This window comes from Chaetodon trifascialis, chromosome 2 (genome assembly GCF_039877785.1).
Source record: "Chaetodon trifascialis isolate fChaTrf1 chromosome 2, fChaTrf1.hap1, whole genome shotgun sequence".
Classification (NCBI taxonomy): domain Eukaryota; kingdom Metazoa; phylum Chordata; class Actinopteri; order Chaetodontiformes; family Chaetodontidae; genus Chaetodon; species Chaetodon trifascialis.
This window is the reverse complement of record NC_092057.1, coordinates 15,819,267-15,836,934: the sequence shown is the minus strand read 5'-3', so window position 1 is coordinate 15,836,934 and position 17,668 is coordinate 15,819,267. Positions and strand designations below refer to the sequence as shown.

The 17,668-nt window shown below is 44.3% G+C and overlaps 1 protein-coding gene across 3 annotated transcripts in view; it reads right to left on the bottom strand.

The window, feature by feature from the left end:
• mxi1 (max interactor 1, dimerization protein) overlaps positions 1 to 16,813 on the bottom strand; it is a 29,016-nt gene extending 12,203 nt beyond the window's left edge. For 2 of the 3 annotated variants that reach the window (XM_070976887.1, XM_070976876.1), the window contains exons 1-3: positions 16,348 to 16,813; positions 13,702 to 13,804; positions 9,466 to 9,495 (exon numbers count right to left, since the gene is read on the bottom strand). In XM_070976887.1, coding sequence (XP_070832988.1) covers positions 9,466 to 9,495; positions 13,702 to 13,804; positions 16,348 to 16,576 — 362 coding nt within the window. In that variant the 5' untranslated portion in view covers positions 16,577 to 16,813. Of the gene's footprint in view, positions 1 to 9,465; positions 9,496 to 13,701; positions 13,805 to 14,082; positions 14,708 to 16,347 lie in introns of those variants that run through there. The other variant, XM_070976896.1, reaches the window with a different exon arrangement.
• Positions 16,814 to 17,668: the final 855 nt, after the last annotated feature.

Genomic DNA, 17,668 nt, shown 5'->3' with positions numbered 1-17,668 from the left:
AGGCAAATCACAAGCAGGCGCCCTTCTCCCAGATCATACATAGAGAAAGAACATGTGAACATGTGGCACACTGAGCCATACTCTGCAGATGGTGACATACAATATAAATGGAGAGGGGCAGGGCTCAACTCGCATGGCAGCCTATACATTTGCTCTCCATGATACTTTGCTGCAGTTGCTGTTGAACACATTCAAAGCTGTCGAGGACAGATGATCACGGATAAAACAAATCACACAAACAATCCCAATGGCTCGGCGGATCTTTTGCACATTTGGCATCCTGCATCAACACCTGAGTCATTTTTAGCCAAATTTTCCTTGACTGGCAGTGGCATACAGTGAAATAAAGGACTTGCATTTGACTTGAATTTATGGTGAAAAATCCATTCTTAAAGTACAATGAACCTGAACTGTGCCCTGCGCACTGAAGCCACGACATGAGCATTTATAATGTAACACAAACACACACACAACTACAGGAAAAACAACGGCTCTCTGTGTTTGCTCACCACCTTTGTTTACTGGCTCGCTGAGTTAACACAAAGAGCAGGGTTGTTGTTCCTGCTAAAGATGCCTCTTCTAGGATTCTCTGCTTTTTAAGCCCTCTATGTCTTTCTCCCTTTCATGGAGGGTGGGAGTCATTCTACCCTCTGTCACATGACTGCTGTCAGGGTGCACAGCCAAGGTCACATGTCCACCCATACAGACAGTTTCACCTGACTGAATGGGTTTTTTTTTTAATAGGGGAAACTACCGCTCACTAGTTTGACTGCTGGAACAGTCATCAAAGAGCGAACAGCCTGGCTGCAAAACTGGCGCCTGCCATATGTGCTTTAGCCAGCGACAGCGTTATTATCTGAGCTATAAATGGCAGGTTTAGGAAATGACAAATGCAGATGGAGACAAGCTTATATGTTGAATAGGTCTGGATTAGGATGGCAAAGTCGTTCCTCGAGGTTTCCTTCTCGCTGAAAACTTTGCGTTGATGATTTATGATTTGACAGATGGTTCTAACATTAGCCCATGGATGACACGTGTAACTTGTGCTTAGGTGTCTGGACAATGCACTGTGCTGCCACTAACCGTTGAAACCTAGAGGACTTTAAATGACATCATGTTACCGAGACGAAGAAAAACAAACATGAGAGCTGTACGTTGAAGCTAGCGTGCTGATATTTTGTCCGCTGGTGATGCGTCACTCAGTCCGTCGTGTTGCTACACACACACACACACACACACACACACACACACACACACACACACACACACACACACACACACACACACACACACACACACACACACACACACACACACACACACAGATTAGAGCAATCTTTGCCCCACAGCAACTGTGGGCTCTCTCTTTCTGACAGACTGATGCTTCCCTCATCTCCTTTATGAAACGCAGACAGATGGGATAGATGCAGAGAGTCAGAGCGAGATAGAGAGGGTGAGAGATATAGAGAGTGGGGGAGGATGGGGAGTGTTATGCCTGTGTAATCTGCCCAGAAACTAGCCACGGGCACAAACGAGAGGCGGTCTGTCAGGAGCTCCACTGGGTTTAGCGAAGGCAAACAACTAAAATCTATGTTTTAAGTTTCAAGTTCTGGCTCAAATTTTTATAGCAGTGCGACATGTTTAGCCAAATACTACGAACTACCAGCAAACACATGAAAGACGTGCATGCTATATGTTCCGCACATGTACCGCAAGCGTTTTATGCATGGATGGCTAGAAACTGAACAAGTAATCTTTAAAGATTAAGAGGTGTGTTCTACTCACTGAGCTACAAAAGAGATGGGACTAAGCCAGTAATAGTATGTTCTTTGTTTTGACAGTGACTGCAGGCAAGTGATCATGAGGCTACTTCAACTGTCAGTGTAAGAGAAGTTCTGTTTATCTCCACATCTTTATCTTTCACCTGACAGTGAATGTGAAGTGAGCACGGAGACACAGAACTTTGTGCCTGTTGATAGAAACATGCTTTAACACGAGCAGCTCAACTCTTCAGGATGCTTTTCAGAAAAACAAAATGCTCTTACTCAGAGGCCACCATCTTGGTGCGAGAGCCCGTGGCCCACGTCGTAACCGTTCAATCACCCGCTGAGAGTTTTACTGCACTGTCCGAACTGACAGCCAATTGTTAAGTTTGACAAACAGGGCCGAGGAATGAGGGGAATGCTCATCTCTCCCCCACACACAGCAACCACGTTCTCGTCTAAGGAATTAAACAATTATTAACAAGTCTAGGGATTCCATGGGAGCTATGCTGGCTGATGACCCATATTCTGGTAAAACGGCAGGGTGGTGGGGAAAGAAATGCAGGGTGGAAATACAAGTCTGCATGTGGTGGGTGGGTGTGTGGGAGAGGGACTTTGACATTTGTGAGCATTCAGGCAGTTGTGACCTCAATCCCAAAAAAGAGATTGAGTGTGTGTGGAGGAGAGAGTTCCGATTGGCAGCAAAGCTCACTGTAAAAACGCATATGGATTCAGGGCTGAAACCACACTGGAAACTGGGGGCTATAAAATGCAAATAAGTTCAAAAATCAATTTGGACTCACAGGAACCCACCCCACCCCTGCTAAACCAATCCCAAGGTCACAAATGGTAAATAAAGTGAAACGCATTTGATTGCTAGGCAGACCAAAGCTGTTGTCACGCCAAATCCGCTGAAGCCACTCCAAGCCACAAACAACATTCGCCATGACGCATAGCAACAGTGCAGAGCAGGGATGGAGGACAGATTGGGAAAAGTAGAAACAGAGGAGACAGAGATTAAGCAAAAGATGGGTTGGAAAGAAAAGGGCTGAAAGAAGAGTGCAACAATTTGCCCTCTTCAAGCAGCAGCTACTGACATGAACACGTGCTCTCACACACCTACACAAACACATGCAGACTTCACTGGAGCTGGGGGTGGGGGGGCTAGCTGTGTGGCAGGGCCAAGAGACTCTGGGGCTGAAACCCATCACCAACACACGGATTAGTTCACACGTGCACACTGCCTCTTAATCTGCTCCACTGACAAAGGTTGGAAGAGAGAGAGAAAGGGGGAAGAAGGCGAGACAAAAAGAGATGGAGTTAAGGAAAGAGACGGCCATAGAAACAGACCTGGGGGGTGGAAATACTGGAATGGGGAGGAAAGAGGTGCAGGAGGAGACGCACTTTTATACAATAATCACAAGAATTGAAACAAGCAATGTAATCAATACACTTGGTCTTTGGCAAATGCCCCTGATCCCTTTAAAGCACACGTGCACAGCTTCATGTGACATCCATGTGTCCAACCCCTTTTTGGGGGGCATTTTGGCTTTATTTTTATTAGTAGAGTGATGACATGCAACAACTATCTTAACTGCGAATGCACATGGTCAGTGTCTTAAAGCCTTACGCCACCATAGATGTCGCATCCATCCAGCTTTCCCATTCGTTGAACTGTTCGCTTTGTGAATCCCACCACGCGCAAAGTCACTGACCCACCCACAACCCACACTTTCCCTTTCAGCCCTGTGTGACACGAGGGGTGAGGCCAGAGGCTTTGGATTAAAACTCCAATATGGCCTGGCTCCGAAAGTGGGCCTGGTGTAAAACCAGGGAGATGCAGCCAGATGTTGGCTCTGGGGGCAGGGGGGGTGAGGGGGGTGGACATGTGTGGGAGGGGGTTGTGGGGGGGGGGGGGGGGGGGTGTTTTAATACATGCAATAGAGGGTTGACATGGGAGTGCACTCCATCAACCTTTAAACATGTCGTCCAAACAAACACTCACTTTCACCCTCGCCTAAACTCACTAACTTGCTAAGTCACTTAACCCAGTTGGCACACTGGTGTTTCCGCTGAGTTTAGACTTCAGTTCACGCAAAAATGATGACATTAAGTGTATGCACTGATGATGACAAAGGATGTGCGGTAGCTGCTGCAAGGGTAGGGGGTGGGGACTTCTCTCACTGCTTCTTCATCTCACTGCTCTCATTGGTGAAACGCTAACCTCTATGATTGGTCAGAAGGCCGTGGTGTTTCCCCCTTTTTCCCCAGCTGTACGGCTAAAAATAGAAGCCATAGTCAGATTTAGCCTAATTGAGTCTGTCTTGTGTCCTCAACAAGCATCCTATTTTCTCCACTTTCTATAAACGTCTCTCTGTCTCTCTCTCTCTCTCTCTCTCTCTCTCCTTAAGGTGCAGATTAAGTTAGCTCAGCTGCTAACGTGACAAGCTGCTCCAGGAAAGAGGAAGAGGAGTATTTCTTCCTGGAACAGTATGTAACTGCGGCCTCATCCGTTTGGCCTGAATTGGCCTCATCAACAAGGCCCAACACAATGCTTTTAATGGCACAGGCTGAACAGCACAGTACGTGGGAGGAACTGAACACTTAGCAGAATACTGCGGTACAGTCTGATCAGGCAGTACCTATTTCAAGTTGATTAATTTGAACACCTGCGAACAAACTGATTTCACTAAAAACATTCAATTTCTGTCATTGAAAATAAGAAGAAGACAGGACAGCTCGAGCTTCAATCTGCTGACTAAGCCCGTATGCCCATCCGCCCTTGTTCCGTTTGGTTACACTGTCCTTCCACAGAATGCTGTGCAGATGCATTTTGCAGGATAAGGGCACAACAAGGAGGCGCCAAGATAAGACAAGTCAAGGGTCAGAAGAGTGAGACGAGATTGGAGTGATGGGTGAGCCTTCGAGTGCAGACATCCAATCCTCCGTGTGGGGCCTTTTTACACCTGTCTACAGAACATGTGTGTGGGGATGGATTCTGCAGATGTGAGACAAAACAATGAAGACCTCTAATATTACAGTCTTCCACTGTTTGAAAGCAAGCCAGTGGAGATGGCAGGGCTTACAGCATTTGATACTGAAATTACAGCAAAGAAAAGCTGATTGGTTCATTGTAATAATACATGAGAGGTGCGGTGATGCTATTCCATTTGTGCTAATTCATAAAAAAAACTGCCATTTACCAAGCTCTTCTCTTTACTAAGACGTTTCCACTGCAAGAAGCAAATACAGGAAGTGAGCATATATCAGCAGGATGCTAAGATTGCAAAAGGTCTGCTCATTCTTTGTGCTCTGTCTCCCTTGTCACTTGCACTTTTTCCCCTCCATTTGCCCTTATTAGGAAGTTAGAACACCTGGTCTGATCTTCGCTGTTTGTCTTCAGACCTATGGATTTTTCAATTTCTTGATCGTAATGGCAAGTGCCTCTCTTAAAAGGTATGTGACTAGCCCCTTAAGAGTGCCAATCCACAAAACTGTGTACTGTCAGAAACCTGGCAACCCAGCGAGCTGGTGCGATTGAAAGGTAAATCAATGAAGGGTAATTTACCCCTTCTAAAGCTCAACTCAGAGCAGATCTGTTCTTTGCTGAAGGGAATAGGTGCTTTCCTGCAGTGCAAAGTACACAGCTTAAACAAGGTGCTTTCACCATTCTGTGAACAAGATTGACTTTAACATTAAATAAAACATGGCTTCCTCAATACAACTAGGCACTGGCCACACTGCTTGGTAGACTTGTAGCCACAGCCACAATTTGTGACCATCTGACTGTTTGTGGTGGCTGGTCCCACCTCGATACTGGCTCATGTCTCACTGCGTTAATTACAGTGCGGAAGTGCTCACTGTGCACACACTGACACAGTGGGAGTGTGGATCAGGCTTGCGTGCTGCTCAAAGCTTCCCTTAGTCAGGTGTGTTTGACCTATCTCTCTGCTCATCCCATCAGCCTGTCAATTACTTCCTTGTCCTCTGACACAGTCGTTAGCTAAGCCAAAGTCAAGCTAGGCTATCACGGACCAGCACCGGGTGGCCTGAGAGGGGGAGGGTGCGTGCCCCAGCACGTGTGCCTGCTCTTGCTGGGCTCACCAGACCAAAGATCAAGTCCCTTAAGCTGCTTTTCTGAGCCAAGAAAAGCTTACAAGTCGTCACGTTGGTCAGAACAAATGGTCCCAGTTTTAGGCCCTGCAGCAAAGCCTGAGAATAGGCTGCACTCAGTGGGAAAACAACAGAAAGACTGGTGAAGCAGTTTGACTTTCTTCTTGGCGCACCAGAGTAAATGTAGCCAGGCTTGTTCATCTCTGACTGCTCATCCAACCCCAAGGCTGGAACAGCAGCACTGAGTTCATAGCCCACTGGTTAGAAAGAATGGAAATACATGAAAGGCTTCAATCCCAACTGAGATCTGTACCACTTGAAAAACGTCACACCTCGTGCTATTCAGAGGTTTCACTGTCTTGCCTTAAGTAGTGAACTACCACAAGGTCTGTAGTTTTAAGTTAGATTTAATAGGATATGTTTAAGTTAAGTGAGAGGGGTAAGCTCAAAATCGACCCATACATCCTGACAAGCTCGTATACTTTGCAGCAAGAGGCAGAAACCTTCTCACACACGCACATGCAAAAAAAACCCCTGACAGTTGAGAACACCCTCACCAATACAGAGCATCCATGATTGCAAATGAGGCATGACTATCTTCATTTACCATTTCACATACCACTGAGTCAAAACAAATCCCGAGAGGGCAGACCTCATGGATGCTCCTTACATGCCACCCAAGGACATCAGGCTTCCAAGTCTAATGGGCAAGACTGAGCCTTTTTAATATTCCAAAGGCACACACTGAAGGGTGTTTAACACACACTGTCTGCCTGACTCCTCTCATAAAGAATCCAGCAGAAAAGCTAATATTGCTTCCACTGCCTGAGCACTGGTGGAAAAAATAATTTGCTGTGTGTATCATAAGCCTGGCCTTGACAAACAACATTAAAATGAATAGGTCGCAGTGGAAGGTAAATGATAAGCGACGGTTCTTGTGGATTTATTGTCGCAAGTAAAACCCTGCTGTATTGATTATCCATAAACAGAGTCCTCATCCACAAAGGTAAGAAAAAAACAACCAGTTGAATAACAACAGATTAAACTCTGAGCCGTGGAATACCTTAGTCCTGTACTGAAAAACATCTCAGCAAACAAGGATCATCAAACAGCTAACCTGAGCCAGAGAATTTGATATTAACATGTTTAAAAGAAAGAGGACTAATAGATGGGAGGCTGTGAGATCAAAGCGGTGGAACGGCAACGTGCAGGCATTTTACTGTTAAACCCCACTATGGCAGTGTAATTCAGCAGTGACATGTGGAAGTAAAATAGGCTTATTAGAAGGTACATGATCAAAGCGGCAGAGCCACCACGTTATCTGGTCCCACTGCACAGTGTGAGCATCTGGAATGTAGGGTAGGGTTTTTTCCCCCCTTCTTTCGGTGCCTTTTATCCACGTCCTGTGGTCTCTGCTGTCACGATGAGTCTACTTGTCACAGAGGTTATCAAGACCTGTGGCAGCCATGCGAGGCAAATTGTCTCGCTGGCGGCAGATAAACAGGGTTGATAAGTTTTTTAAAAGGCCCCAGTCAGGCTGGACCATAAGGAAGCTGACTCCAATTCACAAGACTTGGAAGTCTGCTGAGATGGAAGGAAAGCCGCCGCTGCTTGCTGTCGTAGAATCATGGCATAAGCCTGACACACTTGGGTGAACAACTATGCCTGATACGTATAGCTTACAGTGAGGCACGTGCTTAAAGGGAATTGGATTAACGGCTAGCAAAAAAGGAGGGATTATAAATGATTCTGACTTTAAGAGTGCTTCTAAAAAGATGGATTACCATTTCAATTTTTACCCTCTTTTTTTACTAAAAGAAAATTCAATTGGCCTCGTCCTGGTCAACGACTAAACGGCAACATCACGCTCACTGTGTTGCGCTGTAAAACAAAGACAAGAGTGGGGAAATATCTGGATTGGGTTCAGTGGTGTGGCCTGTCCCCAGCCCTGTACCCTCTCAGCCCACCCTGCCCTGCTGCAGCCCTCTCTCTGAGTCTGCATGGCTGCACGGACCAGCAAGGTGGAGCCAGTGCGGAGAGGAAGCGGAGGATGCTTGCATGCATGGCAGGAATGAAAACACGCTGATGCAAATCTAACGCTGTCACATGCGCAAATGAGAGGGTAGTGTTTTTTTTTATTGTTGTTGTTGTTGTTTTTGACATTTGGCTTAATCAGTTTTATTATGCATAGTGTTTCATTTCCCTTAATTAAACTATCTCTCTGATGGTTCAAGGATCTACAAGGATCTGCAGTAACCATAATTTAGTGCTCGTATGCCGCCATCTAAAACCTACAAGGATCCCTTCTGTTCTGCCATCTACAGGCTTTACACTGGTCTGCTGTGACTGGCAGAGATGATTGCATGCCATAAATGGCCATAGGAACAGGCAATACTACAAAGTGGCTGACTGCAAGAATGTGGCGTGACGAAAACTCAGCTTTCATGCTGTGTTGTAGGAACAAACATCTGAGCTGGCACCTTTTTTTCTTTAATGTATTTGTGTGGGTGGGACACTGAAAAAAAACGCAACCCCGCATGGGTGCCGCAATCTGCCGAGGCCAGTCAGCCGACTGGCCAGCCTTGTGTGGCATCGCATCTGAGCACCACGATGACACATCAAATCTTGTCTATATTTAACTCACTGGATGCCTATCCTTCCAATGTTCCCATCCCTTCAGAAGAGGCTGCCAGGAAGAATGGCGAGAAAAACAGGCCGAGGTGATATGTAATTACACTGAATGGATCCAGCCTCCCACATCCTTTCATTGTACCCACACCCTCAGAGATAATGAAATGGAAGGCAAGTTTTTTTCTTCCATTTACCATAAATCCTGCAAGTCTCGCCACTCTTATTCATGGTCTTGAAGAAAACCGTCAACAGCTTGACTCTTGGAGTCTGCAAAGTCACAGAGCATAAACACCAGCAAGCACCCTATGTGGGTGGTGAACTCAATCTGATAAGGGCTTCTAAGAAACCAGTCTCCGCTCCCTTAAGAAGACGGTTTGGTAAACCATCACAAGCCACAGTCTCCATGAATACCCCACATTTCTTCCACAGCAGATACTATCTTGACTGCAGAGATACAACTCAGTTCAGAACTATGTACAAGCCAGTAAACTAGCGATGGGACATTCTGTTCAGATGTGGGGATGACTTTGTTGCCACTACTACACCAATCAAACAACATCTCTGCATCAAACAAGCTCTGCACTCCCGACTTTTGTTCCAGCTCTGCACACGCACCCTTGCTTGCCCATTTAAGTCGAAGCCCTTAGCTCGGCAATCAAAATGTTGTATAATTCTAAATAGGTGCAAAGAGTGTGTGCACAAGAGGGGGAAACAGGGAGGTGAAAAGATAAGGGGAAGGTTCCTTAACTGAACACAACTGGGTCACTGCTTACTTTTGCTTTTAAGGACCTGTTGAAGAGGAAGTGCTTACTTGAAGAAGGGCAAAAATATTACGGGGCAAAACGAAAACAGGACATGGTGGACTTATTCACATGTCAGGGCAGGGTGTGCATGCGCCTGCAGGCTGGGCTGTATGATTTGAAGGTGAAACGCTTTGAAAAATGTAATGCAAACTCACCTATTCTTCTCCAGCTCATTGTGTGTGGACCTGCAAAGACAGCAGAGGTTGTCAAATAAAGAGCAAATGTAGACTTTTGCATGCTCAGCAAGCACAACAGAGCAACAATATCTGATCCTCCTGAAAAGGTGATTCATTCCGTCAACTATATGTGCTCTCCAAACATGGGGCCAAAAGAGGCACAGTGAATTATCTTGTCAAATCAAATGCATGCATTTATTAATTGATCCCAAACGAGAACAAGTGTGGACACAGTGCACTGGAGCCCTTACACCAACAAACGTCATCATGACAGCCGGGCATTCCCTGTAGCATTATACAGCCTCTTCCCCTGTAATGCACAGCACTACTCTGGGAGGATGTTTCTCTGTGTGTGCGTGTGTGTGTGTGTGTGTGTGTGACACTGCAGCCTCTTATACACACCAAAGTTCATACTGTGCGAGTGCGTGTGTGTGCATGTGCTGCTGGGCAAGTGCGAGCATGCACACACACATATGCACAGCCTGTGCATGCAGCAGTCAGAGTTCAGTGCTCTGTTAATAATGTAAAGTGAATCAGCTGGTTCTTAAGAGTCTCTTTGTGTGGCAACATACTGAAGGGAGACAAGCCCTCCTCCTGATGCTTAAATGGCCAAGTTCCCATCCACACAAACTGCACTATACCTCGCCTCAAGGGGCCCTGGTTTCTTTTTTTTTCTGCATACTCTCCTGAGTCAAGTATAAAGCACTTCTCTATATTGTGGATTATTGATATTGCAATATGCTTTGCTTGACGATTTTTCCTAAGTTGACAAAACTGCCATCTTGTTAATGCTGAAGCAGGGAATATGGAGAAAACAGGAGATAAAAATGAGGGAGGAAGGACGAAGGGGAGAATATGACAGCGGGACTTCCGTCCAGTCTGTAAAAATTTGGTCCTGCTTCAGAGGAAATTATTTTTTCAAGGTTAATTATTTACACCAATAAAACCCTGTATGTATCTACTTGAACACATTAGTGTAAGTGTAGTTCAGTATGCAAGACTGGATGTTAAGTCAACTGTGGCAATATATTTGATGTAACATGACATGGTCTATGGCTATGTTGAGTGACTGCTATCACAGGGCTCACAAGGAAGCTGTTCTGGGGCCATTTCCTGAAAAACTGTGAGAACCTAAGTGCTCACATGTGAACAGGTTTCAACTTACATATTCTACAACCTTGTAGTAGTCATGCATGACTGTGCTCTGCATCAGCCAACCAGTCTCACATAAAAATCACAAAACTAGTTAATCTAATGCAGCCCCATCTCTGCTGTTGTGCTGCTACAACCCTAATAACTGTCATCTTTAAAATGGGCCTCAGTTTCCAAATGAGTTCTTTGTAGGGAAAATGAATAGTCACAGTCCTGTGTTCAATGCAGGCTTTTACATACATATATAATTACTGTCTAATGGCAGTGGGTCCACTGATTTCCAAAACTGTTTGTGAGTCAGAGTAATAGTTTTGCTAACAGAAGATGAATACTTTGGAGTGCATTGTCTGCGTCATCAGCTGTCACTGTGCTCGCACTGTGTCTGCGTTGCTTGGAAACCCTCATTCTGATCTGTAATCCTGTCAAAACTCTGAGCATTTCACCGTAATTCGATTTGGTGTGTAATAATGTCAGGTTTTTGGAGTGATTATCGCTATTTTCATCTTGAAAATGACAGCAGAAAAGCAAAGGACAGTGTCATTAGAGATACAAATGCTGATAAGTAAAAAGCTAAAAGTTTCAAAAGCTGGTAATAATGCAGACAATGATGAAGAAAGTTATGTAAAAAACACGTGCATTATTTTTCCCATACAGACTATAAGTCCATTAGGGCAATGCTGATGTCACTTACACATTCTGTTAACCCAAAAATGAGGCAGATCTTTGGTCCATGGGCCCCATAATCAAGCAACACACACACACACACACACACACACACACACACACACACACACACACACACACACACACACACACACACACTTCACCAGAGATCAATCTAAATCAGCTTGCGTTCCCATTGGCTTTTATCATCACAAACCCATTTCCCTGAATCAGATATCTGCGTGTCTGGACCTCAACAACAATGCAATACAGATTATAAACTGGCTCAAGGCCACACACATAACTGCAGCACACTTCATTCTGTAGGCATGTATGTGTGTGTGCATGTATATGCACACATGGTGGTGGTGGTGGTGGTGCATGTATATGCACACACAGAGTGGGTCAAGGAGATAAAGCAACCCTGCTATAAACAGTAGGCAAGAGAGGACAGAGTCAGATAAGCCCATCACTTTAAGCCTCAACACGCCACTGAGAAGGTGGCTGCAGCTGGAGCAAGCTTGTGCCAGATAGCAAACACTGTTTAAAGGAAATGCACTGTGTGGCCTCATCTAGACACCGTCATTGGTCAATCATGAAATCCTTGTTTTGTCACTCAGAATGAACACATAGAAGATTATGTAGATGTGAGTTGTAAACTCTCCAGCTGATGCGAGGTGCCTTTACTTCTGTGTGCACTGTAATGTAAAGTAGTGAGAATGGCTCACAACTTTGACTGATTAGCAAGATTTCTCAACCAAGTCAGCGGTCCGTAAATAGTGCTGCAGAATAAAAGTAGACTAGTCGTGGCGTAGGGGTGTGCCCCAATCAGTGACCCTGATAGCACCAGGGATATTCATATAATGCGGTTTCGTGGGAATTAAATCAAACTTCATCACATCATGACCCAAAGACATTATGTTAAATGCTATATGGTGTTACCTGACTAAAGGAGTTGTGAACATGTCTCTGTAAAGAACAGAACCAAACCACAGTCTTCCTGGTGCCATTTTCTATCATGCTTTGAAAATCTGCACCCTCCTGCTCGTAAAGTGTTATTTGCATTAGGAGCTGTAGGGGCAAGATATGTTATAAAACCATCTTTTCAGAGGATTCAATTTGATATTAAGACTGTGATATTGTTCTGAAACATTATTAATCTAAGCACTCACAAGGAATTTCCCCATTACGGCCAACTCTTTGGAAGCGTTATGAATGCGGGCTTAGACCTATATATGATCGTGGCTGTTGCCATGCAGAACAGGCAGTGTTCTGCGCTCATGATGAGTAATGCACAGTTCCTGTTTGTGGCCTGCTCTTACATTAATATTAAAAGGCTCACAGAGAGATGGTGGTGGTGGTGGTGGTGGGGGTCTTGTGTTTGATGTATGACTGTCAATGGACAGATTAATATAAGCAGCCTAGCAATAGGAAGAAACACAATGCCAAAGGGGCTTCACTTTGGACAACTGTCGCTTGCTTCTCCGACTGCTAAATGTGAGTTTCTGTCATCAGTGAAAGCGTTGTGCTTGACAAGGGCTCTAATCTTTGTGGCAGCTATAGTGATGTGATTATCAGACTGTGTTGCATCCAGCTACACAACAGAATAGACTATCAAACATTATGTTCTGCAACACATTATCAACAACTTGATGATGCATCCAAAAGGAGCAAAGAACATGAGCAGCACAAACATGCTTTGCTTTCTGGGATATTGTTTAGATAAAGGTGAAACAGCAAATGACTGACTGTGCTTAACATCCGTAGTCCTGCAAAAGGCTCTATGTATTCACCTTTGGATGTCTGCAAACACTGGCCATAAATAGCAGCTTTTCTCCCTTAGGGCAAAAGACAAAACTGTCCGTCTCTCCCACAGTGTAGAATACATTTGGCATGGGAAATAATGAGCATGACTTCCACTAAAACCTTCAAAAATAACTCATTTGGAAATAAAGCAAAAGCCTGTATGTTTATTTAACCAGGTGTGAGAGGAATGCATAACATTACAATTGACTTTTTTCGTCTCAAAGCCGTCACTTTCACCGCGATCCCTAACCTCAGCCACTGCAGTCCGTTTGACAATCAGCTGATGAAAAGCTAGCAGAGCCGTTGGTACTCACCCCCCCACCCCCAGGCTGACAAAACAGTGGTGTGGACACCTATGTACTAAAACACGTTTATATGAGTTTCAGAAACATCCATTCAAACATATTTTCACAAAAAAGCGGGTACTGCTGCCAACCGCTGTATTCACCTTTGGTTGACAGCTCGCTTGTTTACCAAACGTTGCCATAAAGCGACTGTTTATAATCAGATGGTGTCATCATCATCATCCCAGTACGCCACATGTAAGAGATAAAAACATTACGAACAGCTATCACCGTGACAACACTTTCTTACCTATTGTGGTTACTGCTGAACTTCTTATTTCGGAATTTTCTTTGCCTCTGGAAGTTTGTGTTCTGATTTGACGGAAATGTCGAAGCATATCCGTGTTCACACTCTGTTGAAAGAAAACGTGTGGTTAACAGTCAGCTGAGTTTGGACATTTTTTTTCTCAGCCCATATGCCACAGTCCTGCAGGTTGACGTGGACATGCACGTAATAGGCTCCGGATCAGACCACATCAAGTCTGCTGACACCACTTCCTTTTTTTGGTGTTTACTGTCAAACAGCAACAACCCTCACCGGTTTTAAAAGCAGTCAGCGGAGCATGTTAGCGTCGTTTGCTGACAATTACTCACTGCTCAGCTTCACACACATTTGAACATATATATTCACCTCTTTCTCTCCTTTCTAGATATTCCGCAGCTTCCAATAACCGCTGGATATTGATGAGCTGAACCGCCGTCATTCTTCCCTGAGGCTGGCTGCCGCTAACGTTAGCTAACAGTTACGCTCTCCTCGGTGTCACGGACCGTTAGCTTCGCGAACAGCACAGACGACAGCTCGCTTTTAAACAGTGGCAAGACAGTGCATCGGTTATTACTACACGGAATGATACTTAAGAAAAACACGTCGTGTTGTTATCTTGTTCAGAGTCTTCGCCGGCTCACCAGCAGCCTTTGTCGAAATGAGAGGAAAAAAAATCCAGTGCTTCCAAGCTGGCAAGCTGTAGCCAATCCTTGCCAGGTTTCGTTGTTAGAAAATGTCAAAACCAGTGTATCAAAGTATTAAAAGTTCGTAGGAAACACGATATTAAATCTTTTACAAAAAATGCATACAAACTATATAAAATTTCCCCGAGGGAGCCTGGAGCCAGCACAGTGCCTGCTGCTGCTCGTTTCCTCTCCTCTCCTCTCCTGTTTGTTTACCTAGCTGCACAGCTGAGAGGCGGGGGCCTAACGGAGGAGAGGCCGGTCCAAGCGCGATGCACTATGGGGGAGCGAGTCTTCCGGTGCTTTTATAAAAATACCATCAAAGGCGAAAAATATCTATTAGTTCACAATTTAGCCTGCCTTTACTGTTGTCTGTTAAGTAAACGATGGCCATTATTTAATATTTCAAAAATTTAATCATGTCAGGTCAGTTTAGTAAGTAAAACTATTTGAGGATAATGTGGTGACTACTATTCTTGCTAAACCTAATCGAGGTTATTGCTACTACTGATGACAATGAAGAAAAATAATGGATTAAATAAAAATAATGAAATATCCAACATTGTTCTAGATCACAGTCTTCTAGTACTGTATGATAATTGCTCAGAGGCCAATTTTTGTAAAAACAACAATAAAAAGCCAATCTTAACCGATTCACTAATGTCGCTAATCACTAATGGATCGATTAAAGGGGTTATTGGATATGTTACTGACTAAACATAACACTCAGTGTGTGATATTTGTTCCTCTGACGGTCATCTTTACACAGTCTCCTGCTCCCCGCAAAATAAGCCCTACAAATCCCATGATTCAACGGGACCGTGGGGGTGTGATTGCAGCCTAAAGCCAGGCCCAGCAACACATGACGTCACGATCGACCGGGCGTTTCATTGGCGGACGGCTTTGACAGGCGTCGAGGGTTGAGCCGGAGTCCTAACCAACCGCAGAGGAGCATTGCGCCATGTGGAAACCAGTGCGGCACGCCCACAAATAGCAGGAAGCAAACAATCGTCAGACGAGATGAGCTGCTGCGATCTGCTGCTGCAAAAATTCCCACGTTACATTATAAAAGGTGATATCACTCAAAAGACTTTGCAACGTGCATCGGCACCATGTGCTCTGCTTTTCTGCACAAAACAGCCCTGAGCGGACAGACGCATACGGAAGCGATGGGAAAAACACATCTTTTTTCATGACTCGTTCAAAGGAAACAATTACATCATTCATCATTGTTATGGGAAAAGTCAGTTTAAATACTGCATTTATTACAAATGATCTGCCATTAAAGTAGATCTATTTGCAATTTGAAAAAACAAAAAAACATGTCATCTGCAGTCAACCTTATATCGAGCTGGCTAATTCCTCACAGGCTATAAATTATAAAAAAAGAATAATGAAAACAGCCAGGCCCGACACTGCAACGTTAGTATAAATGTCCGATGCATCGTTCAGTTGTGTCCTCTGCGTATTTTCTATAAAGATTTGGGTTTGTCGACGGAGTCTGCGGGGGCACAATGACATCATCCTAAACTGAGTTGGAGGGCGCTGCAATGTGGTCAGATTTATCATATCTGAGAGGTAGCCAGCATGTACACCCACACACCCAATCATTATGTCATATTGCTTTATCTATGCTGTAGGGAAAAATTACAGATTCCTGGGTTGAGAGTTGTGCAGTCGCAAAGCGATGCCCCCAACATGCAGATAATGCAGGTTAAAAAAAGAGTCCATAAAATAAGGAAAGTGCACATGTTTACCGTCCTAGAACTGCACTGAGTATATTACTCATGTTAGTCTGGTTCGGGTACAGGCTGTGCTTACAGCAGGCAGTGGTGCTTAGTTGAATGAACTCAGCCCTTTGTTGTCTGAGTCTGTTGACAATGAAGTCTTGTTTCCCTGAAATTCAGAGGCAAATGAAAGGGATCAAACGCAGAACAAATAAACTCACTTCCGTCCTTCCTGTCGGCGCTCTCAAGAAACCTAGCAGCCTCCAGCAAAACTTGTACATTTTTCAGAAAAGTGTTGATCTGCTCCATGTGGGAGTCTTTGGAGTTGAAGACGTCATTGAAAGGACAACTAGACATCTCGAAATCTTGCTGATCCAAGAGAGACGCCTCGGAATCAAAGAAGAACTCCTCACTCTTCAGACCTCCTCTTTGCCCCTCACTTTTGGCCATTTTCCCCCTCTTAGTTTGCGTGGCTTCGGTTCTGGCGACGTGCTGAGCTCAGTGAGAAGTGAGGCAGCTACCAGTGGATGCTGCTCTTGTCAGATGGTTCCTCTTTTCTTTTTTCTTTTCAATGAATGCGGGGTGTTTAATGTGGAGCAGTGGCCAATGTCAGTAGATGGTGGTGCATGGGAAAACGAGAGCCCGGCCCCCCTCCGGCTGAGGAGTCCGCATGGTCCCTGTGCCCGTCCTCATGTATGTGGTCTATATAGAATAAAAGACAAATCAGTACGTACAATAACATGTCCGCGTGGCATTTACCCAGTCTAGTATGCTATTTTATGCACATTTGATATCTTTTTATTAGTAAGTACAATGTAATGATGCAGACTAATAGTGACAGAGGTAACAGCATACTGTGGTTGGGGTGGAGGTGGTACAAACTGTCATAGTAGCATTATAGTAGGCTTATAAAATTCTACATTAGCAATTCATAATGGGGCTCAAAAGTGGTTTTAAAATGTGAAAAAGCTGCTCAAAAGTTGCATTAAAATGTGCAATGTAATAATGAGTAAATAAAATCATGTCAAAGATCTCGTTGGATGTTTCACAGATATGGTACAATAATATAGGTATGGTACACGAGGATGCACAGTAATCGAAAATGAAAGTGAATCAGAATTAAAATATCAGCAAAGGATGTGAGCTCATGAGGAGGATGAGTGGATAGAATTCAGACAAGATTGTTTAAAGTGGAAAAACTAAACATTTGGGAGTGAAGTCACCCACACTCCTTAATGCTGATTGAGCATTTGGGGCTTTTTAAGTATACTACTTCAGTAAAACTTAACTTAAGCACTGACATTGTATTTAAAGTAGCCAGGTGATGTATTAGTGATAGCATCAGTAGTAATGCCAGTGTTATAGCAACAGTAGAAGAGGCTGTAAAAGTTATAGCTGTGATAGTTGAGTGTTTGCTTTTTTGACATTTTTGGCCAATAAAACATCAAACCTCAGATGGGTTTTCTATAGAAAACACCAATCTGAGCCTTGAAGTGAGGTGAGAGAGAGGAACTATAATAACTATGTGTAGAATGTCAGTGT